This window comes from Neodiprion fabricii, chromosome 5 (genome assembly GCF_021155785.1).
Source record: "Neodiprion fabricii isolate iyNeoFabr1 chromosome 5, iyNeoFabr1.1, whole genome shotgun sequence".
Classification (NCBI taxonomy): Eukaryota; Metazoa; Arthropoda; class Insecta; order Hymenoptera; family Diprionidae; genus Neodiprion; species Neodiprion fabricii.
Window position 1 is genome coordinate 5,211,746 of NC_060243.1, and position 12,070 is coordinate 5,223,815.

Genomic DNA, 12,070 nt, shown 5'->3' on the forward strand with positions numbered 1-12,070 from the left:
AAGAAAAGAAGCGAAAAAAGAGCGGGAAGCATGTTTGAATTAGAACGTCGCGCGCGGTGATCGTTGAGACGCTGCGGCTGAATTAACGCGAAAAGCGATCACGCTTTTTTGTATATTAACGAGTGAAGAAACACATAGCGGACAAAAGTCGGGGGGCGACTGGCTTTCGGCCAGGTTTTCGCCTAGTTCGCCGAACCACCGTCAGGTAGCGCTGTCGACGAGTATTTAACCGAATTTCACCGTCGCCCAGCGCCCCGTCTCGTCGCAAGCAGCGCAAGCGTTGCCGTTTGAAATTTATTTTTCCCCCCAAAGAAATCACGCTCATTCATCAACGAAAAATGTTCGCTTGAGAGCAGTTATCGTCGTATCCTTGGGCCCCCCGTATCTATCAATATAAGTGCTGCGTTGTTGGTTTTTCTCGTTGTTTTTGTAAGTTTTTTTTTTTTATTTTGTTCAACAACAAAACGACGTACACAGTGTTTTAAAACGTTATATTGTTGGGACTACGGTGCCCCTAAATACTGGTAAGTTCGGTACTCCTCCCCTCTCTACATTAACGGTGTTAAAAGTGGCATAAGTGTGCGACACAGTGAAACAAAACGAAAGAAAAAAAAAATTACGAAAAGTAAGAAACGAAAACAAAAAAAAAAAAAAAATTTATACTAAAACGAGATGTCATTTTGTAACGTATCGTATTCGAGAATCAGTGAACTTATATTGTGACATGCAAGGGTGACAGGCTCGAAAGGAAAGGAAATATCTCAGAAGGACCGAAACCTAAACGGCCAGGACTGTCTATGTGGATTATTATATCTAAATACTGTATCTTACGGCTGCATTTATTATATATACGGTGCATGTTTATAGGTGGCTGTATAAACCTGCGAAAATATTTCTCTTTTCACGAAACAAAGCTTCCCTTAGCATGTGAAAATATACGTAAAATTTTTGTTCATTCTAGTTATTATTGCAAAAATTTTTGTCATTTTTCTATACGGAGCACCTATTATTTGGAATTATTTCAACCGCTCGAAGGTAGGGATACATAGCCATGTGTTTGTAATGTGACTATCAGACAACAACTTGCTCGCGTAAAAACACTTCAAATATAAAACACCACATCGCATGTAGCATGCTGCAAGCTCGCGGTATTTGCGAACCATTCAATGAAGCGGGGTCTGCTCATTTGTGCGTAAATCATATTTCGCCGTAAAACTTGTTATCAAAGCCTACATCGTTGCGTTATATAATTACTAAATGTTATATTTACCGCTATAATGCGATACTGCGAACGAACGGTATAGGAACAGCACCGGCCGAAAACACGCGAACAGTTAATCGTGCGCCAAAGTAACGGTTTTCGCTGAATTCAAATTTTGAGCGCAGTTCGATCTTGGCGGGAGATTCAAACCCCCGCTCCCCAAAGTTCCGATACAATGCGTTTAGTGTCGCAGCTGAAGTCGTCCGCGCGTGTGTATGTATCGGTTGAAATAGCTTTTGACCACCTGTCAGCGATATATAATACCAGAGAATCCAAAGACGAGATTAGACTGGAAAAAATGACAGCGGAAAAACGAGGAGGTGGGAAAAAATAGAAAAGGACAAACCGGTGACAAGACGACCGCAGCATCGCGATATTGCGAAATTTATGCACGTATGCGAAGCTACAATTGCATCGTACGCGTTTTTCTAAAATACAGCTAGCCAGCGGCGATTGTAAGATTCATATTGTAAGATTGAGTTGGCAGAACGTTGGCGTACGACTGGCCTACCCCTGCCAAAATAATTAGGAAGTCGTCGGAGAGATGTGCTAAAAGTGTTCGCTCGGGCACGCGCAATTTGGCCGCCGACCCACTCCGAGCCACCCCGAGACCCCCGGGCTGTCGAACGATAGTCGGCGACTCGGTCCGAGTCTCAGTCGCGAACTCATCCGCATAATCCGCGGCTGACAAATACCGACGGAACCTCGGATCGGGACGAGACGACTCGACTCTGCCGGATATACTCGCGGAGAGCCTGGGGCAAGTGCTTCCCGACTTCCCGCACCCAGCGCGTCTTATCTGCTCTCTATATTCATTTGCATCGCTGATTCTTATACCTTTAACTTGTCTCTTCTTATTGTTGAACGTAAGTGTGGCTGTAGCGAGGAAAATTTATTACATCTAAGCTGTGTGACGTTTGAACATATACGCGCAAGGTCGGACCGATTGGGATTCGGTCGGCATAATTGAAATTCCGGAATTATCGTGGAACTCGACGGGAGCATCGGAATGTTTAGAATCTTTTAAACACTCGAAACGGAGCTTTCCGAGAATTCGGTCAATCTCAGCCGTGGTCATAACTATTATGACAAGAAGCCGCGAATAAACCTCGGCGGGTGTTTTCGAACCCAAAGACATTTTCAAACTTCGAACGCGTGTTTCGTAATAATTTCCATACCGTGCGTGAAATATAATCGTAGCGAAGTACATAAAAAAAAAAATAAAAGTTTACATCCGATTTTGGAAGAAGAAAATAACGTCACCCAAAACCCACCGCAACGATATTCGAATCCAATTATGATAAGGATTATCCCGTGTCCGTTGGATAATAATTATTCGTAAAGTTACGCAACGACAAAATGCGGCTGGATGTCCTTTAGGCGTCTTAAAATACGCGCCAAGGAAATAGCCTAGCAGAAGTTCTGAAAATAACGAAGTGCGTCACAGGTGTAGGGTCACATGACAGGTTCGGGCCAATGGCGTAGCTCCACATGCTCCGATATGTTCGACTCGTTCGTTACCGCGCAGAGTGTCGCGGGCTGTTCGCATGGTGAAAAATCGTATAAAAGGTACAAAGAGTGCTACAGGGGGTTGAAACAACCCACAAAACCCAAACGGTCGTCTCCAACCTCGCGCAAAAGGTTCCCGATATCGCGAAATTCTTCGAAATAAACCACCGCCGGTTAGTTCCACCGTTTATCCGCCAGGCGGCGCACTATCGGCCTGATCGTAGTTCGCATCGTTGGCGTTCCATGTGTGCGTGCGTAAGTTCGGTTCGTTGAGCCAGTTTCGCGTAAGAGACTTGCGTGTAACCGTGTAACGGAACTCTGAAGTTGCTCGGTGGTTCTAACCCAGGGAGTTTATAGTTCATCGGTAGTCAGTCAGTCAGTCCGTCTATCCGTCCTTGTCTCTATCTCTGGCCAACCGACCGCATTGTCTCGCGTTAGTTCGTTCGTTTATCCGGTGTGCAGTAATACTAGATACGATAAAATAATATTATAAGAATAAGAACAAGGATAAGAGAAACGGGCAAATAACAAAAAGTTAAAAATGACGTGTAATTTCAACGCTGCTTGTCACGGCGCCCTGTGATCATCCTCCTCGTGTCGCAGAAAGTGATATACACATATATAATATACACACGCACACACAATATATCACATACGTGTATATATATATATATATATATATTAAAAATTACACCAGCTTACGCGGCAGTGTCGTCGCGCTGCGTTCAGCAGCCAGCAGTCGCCGTCGTCGATTCCTAACCTAAATATCCGACTTAACACCCGTTTCGTCGCTATTTCGCTTCGCCAAACGGGCAAACTGTTGACCGGTGAGTTGCATCTCCTCGCCCTTGACCGTCGGACATAGGAAAAAGTGGCCGAAGGGCGGTATCGTCGTTCCGACGTCGACGGGGCAAAAGTCACGCCGCATCGCGATTCCTCGCGATTCATTTCCCCTTCGTCACGCTCGCGTCTCTCGCTCACCTGGACGTTGACGCGATGTCTCGTTGTTGAAATCGAAACGGGAATTTGATAGGAAATAGTTACTCGATTCTTTCCACCTTTTATTTTCTTTGTTCAATTTTCATTGCTCTCGTATCGCAATTTCTTTACTTATTTATTTAATTATTTATTTATTTATCTATTTATTTATTTATTTACTATTGTTGTTACCGTTGGTGTTGTTGTTTTTATTGTTGTTGCGGGTCCCGTTATTCGACCTCCAATACCACCCGGGTGACGATGATTTTGCATTATTTTCAAACTACAGTCTCTATCTTTTCTAAACTCTTTGCAGGATACAACTTTCGTGAATGACTGCCGATAGCTGCTGATACACCGATTACGCACAACTGGCTCCGAACTTAGCAGCAAGCTAACCATGGATGACGCCCACTGCAAGACTGTGGACGAGGTGCTAAACTACTTTAGCACCGACTCTGATAAAGGATTATCGCCCGATCAAGTTAAGAGGAACCAGGAAAAGTATGGCCTCAACGGTGAGTGAATGTTTTAACTTAATTTTTTCTACCTTCCAATCAATTATCGTTGGCCTGAAATTCTACTCGCCGCTTTCCACCGCGCCGAATCAAGAGCGAAGAAACCAGACAGCCACCTGTTTTAACGCTATCAGCGCAATTACAACTTGCAGCCTCGGCTCGAGCAGCGTCTGCCGAGTTGCAAGCGGCGGTGATAAATCACTCCCCGTGCATAAACCTGTCGCTTGTGAAAATAAAATGAATAGGATAAACAAGAAATGCCCTCGCTTTTCGTAACCAGTAGGCCAGCAATTCTGCAACTCGGTATCTAGATGAGCCACAGATATTCACCTTGAATATTCGATACGTGTGTGAAAGATGGGGAAATAAGGAGGGGATATAAGAAAAAGGTCGAGAAGATGTGGTTGGGCTGCCTAAACTTGAGCCAAATACTTTCGGTGTGGAAATAACGGAACTACATTAACTGGAGAGTGGAATAGAATAAGATAAATACGGGTCGTGGGATTTTAGCGATAATCAAAAGGTCAGAATTAACTAATCCTCGACGCGTCCGATGTGGATGTTATAGATAGACCTGTCGGTGTGGAATAGTGAAATCTAAACATACAAAATTCTCTCGTGCCTCTCTATAATTTCTCCTCCGCCTCTCAGCGAAGCTTTTGATTGATAGTTACAGCGGCACATATCTTGAGCTTTTCCTGGACTTCTCATCACCCAGTCGGTATTTATTTATTCACTACCCCCCCCCCTCTTCTTGAATCTATCAAAATTCAATTCGTTTTACTCTGAACATTTGTACTGAATCGTATTTCCCGGAGGATTGAGAAATCGGGTTGCTCAATTTTTATGAAAAGATGTTACATTTGTATCGAGTGCAAACGACACGAATGAAAAAATCTTGTACCTGGGTGATATAATTTTTTTTTTTTCTTTTTTCTTCTCAAACCAAACAGAAAATCAAAGCAAAGTATGTACAGTGCTGGTTAAATTGCCAAGTATTAGAAACTTCCGCAATTACTTTTTGTTTTTGTCTTCTTGCAACGAAGAAGGAAATAATATGAACATGCCCTAGGATCTCGCCGTGTTTTTGTTCGCATTGTAAGCGTTATAACAGCAACAAACAATATTTAATATATATATATTTTTCTTGTCGTTTTTTCGAATATCCAATTGAATTATTTCCTCGTCGGTCGCGTTCCTTACGCCTGAAATACCGCGCTGTTCGGTCAGCTGGCTGCATATATTGATTGCGCGACCTGGTGCAGGCAGGTCGCCGGATTCCTCGCTTATGTGTACAATGTACGCACAATGGTGTATTTGTACATGTATACGTACAGGAATGAGAACGCGGAAAAAGATGTGCGGTAAGCACTGCGAATAGTTTTTGCACGCCTGAAGAAAAAACGCTCGATCACCGTAATGTTTGATTTTTCCTGAGTGGAGAGAGGGATGAAATAGAAAAAAAAAAAAAATCGAAAAATCGCCCGTAATCTCACTCGTCTATAATTATGAAAATTTAAAAAGACGAAGAATATAACATAGAAATGTAAAATTTGGAATCTCTGATACGATTTTACATTATTATCACCTAGACGAATTCTTACGATTCTAAATTCCGACCTTTGGTGTTTCTTTTCACGTCTCCACGCTTTGGTCTTTCCATATTTTTAAATTATATGTAAATCAAATTATCGCTGCTTTGAAAATTTCGTATCCTCGTGGATGTTGCGTTTTTATATTTTTTTTTTTTTTTTTGATCACTCTATATTCTTGCTTCCCCCCCACCCCCCACCCTCTAAGCAAGTAATTTTTATTCATCCGAAACGCGTCCGAGGAAGGGAAAGGGAATGTGCGGAGGGGGGGGATTCGTCGTTCGTCGAAAATCACAGGTGATCGCATCTCGGGCGTGCGGTGAGTAGGAGAGGCCTTCCGCCTGCAAATTGCTTATGTAAGTTTTATATTTTCGTTTAGAGCCCCGGCTGCCGAGGAGAGCGGATCAAGCGAGCAACGGGCTAGGCTAGAGATTCCGATCTTACTTCGAGTCTCCTAGAGAGACCCCCGCGAAGCACACTCGCCTATCCCGTCCACGTGTCCGACGACGAACGCTTCTCGCCTCTCGAATTTCCAGGGTTTCACGACCAATTTAGCACAAACTTTTTCTCTCGGGTATTTTTATAATTTTTATTTTCGTATTATTCCCACCTACCTCTACACCCAACTACTCGTATTGTATACGTACGTACGCACATTCGTAACGTCAAAAGTTATATACCTAGCGGAAAGTAAAAGAAAGATCAGCCCCGTCATCCCCCCCTGTCCCCCTCACACTAAGCATATAATTATCATCGTACAGCAAATTCAACCACCTTTCTCTATCACTCTCTCTCCGATAAAATATATAAATATATCAAGGTGTTTCCGAAAAAGATAATTTGCAGTTTTTTTGTTTTTTTTTTTTCGGCATCCCCTAAAAAATTTATTCCTCAGGTTAAAAAGAAAGATTTTGGGAAATAATGAGCTTTCTGCGTTATGTAACCAAGATTGCCAATATTTGATTTTTCACTTTTTCTTTGGACATTTTTTTTGAATATTTTAAGCAACGAGTTGTAGCATTTCAATTATTATTTGTTTTTATTCTTAATTTCTCAACCGAAAGATCACGATCCATAGCATAAGAATGCAGATCGAATGGGAATCTTATATTCCTAATTTAAAAATTCGTATTGAATAATAATTATTTTATGAGATCGAATTGATGATGAATAAATCGTCAAATGCACTTCTCGAAAATCAACTGGAGACGTAATATTACACGTGGAGTTGGTCTTCTTTACGATGTTTCATTGATATTTTGATTGACTTGAGCAATAAATGAAAACAAATTTTTGTTCAATATTCTCCATGAGTAGAAAAAAAATTTTTTTTTTAATTAAAAATTAAACTAGAACGATTTTCTACGTAACGTAGAACGCTCAGCTATTTCTCAGAATTTTTCTTTCACATTGGAAAATCGCAAATTATTATTTTCCGAACCAGATTATTTATATATACATACGCGAAAAAATGTAATATTTTTGTCCGTTGCAAATCGACGAGGTTCAAGTTTGTGTCTAACGTTAATGTATCAAATATATACATATATATATATATATATATATGTATAGGTATAGGAATTAAATTGAGTAATGATGAAAGCATTATTCACGTTGCGTTAATGATGAAGAATATTTACGAGATGGTGAAAACGAGAAATGAACATTAAATTTTACGTTATTGGAACGGTAATTTATGCGTTCTTGGTTTTCGGTTTCTTTTTTCTCTCTTTCTTATCTTTCCATTCTCCCTCCAACGTTTTCGGTGTATTATTATATTTTACGTTGCCGAAGTGGTTCAATTTTTTTATGTTCACGATGTATTTTTGCGCCGATGTTATGTACATTATACACGAAAGAATTTAAACTACCGAAGTAGAAAAATCTCGTCATCCTACGGCATTAATCGAAAAAACAAATAAAACGGCGAGGTAAATTCAACGATTTTTATTTGCTCAAGTGGCAAATGTGCGCCATATATCTTTACACCTCCTTCTCAAAGCTCCTTCTACTCCTTCCATCGAAATTTTTGTTTCCATATCATCGTAACATTTCGCGAACGTTCCGTCAATACTCCTGAATATATGTAGGATGGTAAAATTGAAGAGTAGGTTTATTTTTTGGGTTTTTTTTTTTTTTGTTTGATATAAAAATCAAAGTAAAGAAAAAAACAGCCGTGTGAAATAGGGTGGAAATATTTGACCGGATTATGATTGCTCAGTTTAACTCTATAATCTGATGAGATAACGATTCATTGTCTCAATTTCTGCCTAATCGATTTTATTATCGTAACTTTATATCTGCAATTCGTCGCCAAGAAGATGATTATCAGGCACATAACACAGCGCAAATTAATAAAAACCGTAAAATCTGTCACGGTGTAACGATTTTTGTTTAAATCGGTTATTATTATATGTATATATATATATATATATATATACATATATATATATATATATGAAATGCAATCGACGAGTTCGATCGTCTTAATTTTAATTCAAATTTCGTATCAATTTCACCGATCTATGAAGAAGCTCTTATTACGCTACATTAAACCTTATTTCTGTTGTAATAGAATTTATATAGAATGTGATGATGAGGTGTTTTTTTTTTTTTTTTTTTTTTTTTTTTTCATTTCTCCCACTAAATATTTGCATATGTAGGGTTAAACCCAATTATTGACCCTTTTATTTTCCAAAATTATAAATTTACGGTACAAATTGTGAATTCATCGATAACTAAAACCAATTGTTAGATGATTTAGACACTGCAAATTTATTTATTGGTAATTTTATAACCGAGGATCGAACATGTACAAACAAAAATGTCGATAATTGGGTCAGAGACGATAAATGATACACTCACTTTATATTATGATCTAGTAATTTTTCACGCAAATCTTTTCTCGTGCACCGATATCAAGATGCACATATTTACTTATCTTATTTTCTTCTTCGTTAATTTATTCTCTGCGTGTAAAATTTCCCAGTATCTCTCTCTCTCGGTACAGTTCGTCATTCGGTGATCTCTTGACGTAGGTACATTACCACTCGATCGTTAATGACGTCATAGATATCACTACTCCATTCTCTTAGGCAGTTATGCCGCTGGAATAAAGAAGTAGGGAATATAATTAAATATATTATGGCGTCCGGTTCACCTTGCGCGTTACGAAATATCGTATCGTATTATAGGTAGTACATGATATTCGCGTGTTTGAATTATTTCACAGATACTCAATTTCGAAAACGCAACGTCGTCAAGTTTTGTCGATATTTCAACAAATGATGCACTGTTTTAAATGGAAATATACTCTCGTGCGACTGTAGACAAATTTTATATAATTCATTGTCGGAGGTGAATAATTAATATATATATTTATATAATTGATACTTGTGAAAATGACAATAAAAACAACAACAATAATAATAATAGTAACAATAACAATAATGACACTTCATAATTAACGATAGAAAAATGGCGTTTCCTCCTCTGAACGAAGTGCGAATATAATAGACGACGTATCGCTGTTAATTGGTGCGATCAAGAAGTCAATGATTGTGATTTATGCACTGAGAAAAGAATTTGTTTACTGTTCAACAAACGTATATTTGGATATGGTGAAATAAATGTTTCGTTATTATTTTTAAATTTTATTTGAGCGAACATACGATTTGTTAGCTATTAACAAATATGTATCGATCATTACTTGGCTTGACTCAAATTTGATAATAATAACGAAAAATTTATTTCGCTGTATCCAAATATAAGTTTTTTTAACAGTAAACGAACTCTCTTCTCGCTGTGCGTGATTTTTTAATATTATTTACAACATTACGTTGTCTCGTGTGTATTTACGCGCATGAAGAAACATCAATCAAGGGTCTTAATCTTTGAGTAGATTCGAAATACGAGAAAGAGAAGACTTTGAATATATTACACGTACAGCGGCTGCTGGTGTTCAAGCACAGCTTTATTACCTGGCCATTCGTTTTTTACGGCTCGTCTGCAGTTGTAGGAGAAAAAAATAGGGTCAATTGTAAGATGAAGATTTTTTATTTCGCGATTATTCATTTTTCTTTTTTTTTTACAATTTTTTTCTTCTACTCCTGCAAATTGTACAGCGCTTATTCACGATTTGATCAAAGACGGAGATTCGATATAAATTTTTATTAATTTTATCTAGAAAAATAGTTGAACAAACGGGGTCTTAACTGACTCAAGTCAGTCTTTGAACTTGACGTTTTCAAACTCTTTTCAAGCTTGAATAATAATAACAACATTAATAATAATGATGATTAAAAAAAAAAAAAAAATTGCAACATTACTTTAAATTCGCGATCAGCGATAAAAAACAAAAACGTTATTATACCGATTTTCATTCGAATAACTTGATCCATTCTCAAGATATCACTTTTATTTTATTCTTTATAATTTTCTTTTTCGAATAATTCGAAAATCACCGAGCCGATCAAAGTCAGACACAAATCAGTCCTAAGTTTGGAAAAGTCGCGTTGATCGGGACTAAAATCATAAAAATCCGATAACTCAACGTTTTATTTACTGGGTCATTACAATAAATTCTATTTTTCTTTTTCTTTTTTTTTTTTTCTCTGAAAATAGAGAAACGGGTAGTTGAAAGAATATTCCAAAAATATAGAAAATAAAAAGCTGATCAAAGCAAATAACGAATAATAATTGTCTTTGTGCCGGATCATTCGGATTTCGCACAATATTTGTTTAAAAACGATATTCGAAACGAAATTGTCATTCGATATTAATCGATCATCTCTGCGTAACCTTGGACAGTTGTTAATATTTTTCCCCGTCTCATCAGCGGCTTCATTGTTAATGCTAAATTTATTAATTAATGTGAAATATGCTAAATAAGACTTAACGATTAACGATCGACGGGCGAAAGGAAAGGTCGGGCTTCTCATACTTTATATATATGTATATATATATATATATATAGATGTAAACACAGACGATGTGTGCTCGACGATAGGTTTTTATCACGGATCGTCTCGATCCTTGTGACGTAACACGCTGTTTATCACCACGTTGCAGGGATTTCGTAATAAATCTAAACGCTGCCGAATAGCGGAATTGTATAAAACGTTTGGATATTAAGAAATTTTATTACCGCTTTATTTATGGCTCGTATTCCTTTGTACTATTCTTCTATATTCCTCATTTTCATTTCTCACCTCTTTTTCCAATTCTCCGTTTAGTAGCAGGCATTCATAAATAATCGAGTCTTTCTGCGTAGTAACTTGTATTTTCGTATGAACTTTGTAATCGCGATTTTATCCTAGTATCATGATTTAATCATTGTACAAATACCCGACACAATTACTGCTTATTTCAATCATACGATAGTTGTAATACTGGAAAAATTAATTCCACGCGCGACAAAAAATTCCATTTTCATTCGTATCGTAGGAAGGTGTTTAACAATAATTAAAACCCGTTGCGATTCGACGTTATCGTTCACGCGAGAATAAAAAAAATATACCAAATATCGTATGAATCACAAAACTGTGCACAGTAAAATTTTCCGTGTGATGAACAAAAAAAAAAAAAAAAAAGCACAAGATTCTCTTTCCTTCTGCTGACATTAATGAAAAATGGTCGATTATAAAGTTGAAAAATTGTCTATAAAATTGATTATTCATAACTCATGTATGCTAAAATTGGTGATCACGTTATCAAAGTACGGATTTTGACTGACCCAATTTTCATATCATTTGTGTATATATGCATAGATATACATATGCATGTACATAATATTAATCGTAGTCAATACCTGCGTTGGTATTAAATTTTTTTCCATCACGTCATATTTTCAGCGTATATTTCTTTATTATTGTCTCTTTTTCCGTCCGTTGATTTCTAGTTGATTCAAGCTTGATCGATTCGATTTAATTGCACTAAATATATACCTATGTTTGTATACTCATTGTGTGTGTACATAGCCTTCGGGTGGAATACATATATATATACATATATAGATTGTATATCTGATTAATGCTGGTGTGAAAATGTCTTATATATTTTCATAGGTCGAAATCGTTGATATTTCATTCTTTCTTTCCCCCTTTTTTTTTTTTTTTTTTTTCAAGCCTTCTCGTTTCCGTTCATTTATTCCATTAATCGTGGACAGGAGTGAAATTTCGACAAATCGATCTTTCTTACAGACATGTTAACAA

General features: G+C 37.6%; 1 protein-coding gene across 5 annotated transcripts in view; it reads left to right on the plus strand.

The window, feature by feature from the left end:
- The first annotated feature begins 247 nt into the window (after nt 1-247).
- LOC124183518 (calcium-transporting ATPase sarcoplasmic/endoplasmic reticulum type) overlaps nt 248-12,070 on the plus strand; it is a 34,141-nt gene continuing 22,318 nt past the window's right edge. For 2 of the 5 annotated variants that reach the window (XM_046572130.1, XM_046572129.1), the window contains exons 1-2: nt 249-524; nt 4,065-4,266. In XM_046572130.1, the coding sequence (XP_046428086.1) occupies nt 4,149-4,266 (118 nt within the window). In that variant the 5' untranslated portion in view covers nt 249-524; nt 4,065-4,148. Of the gene's footprint in view, nt 525-1,894; nt 2,128-3,464; nt 3,598-4,064; nt 4,267-12,070 lie in introns of those variants that run through there. The other 3 variants (XM_046572126.1, XM_046572127.1, XM_046572128.1) reach the window with 3 other exon arrangements.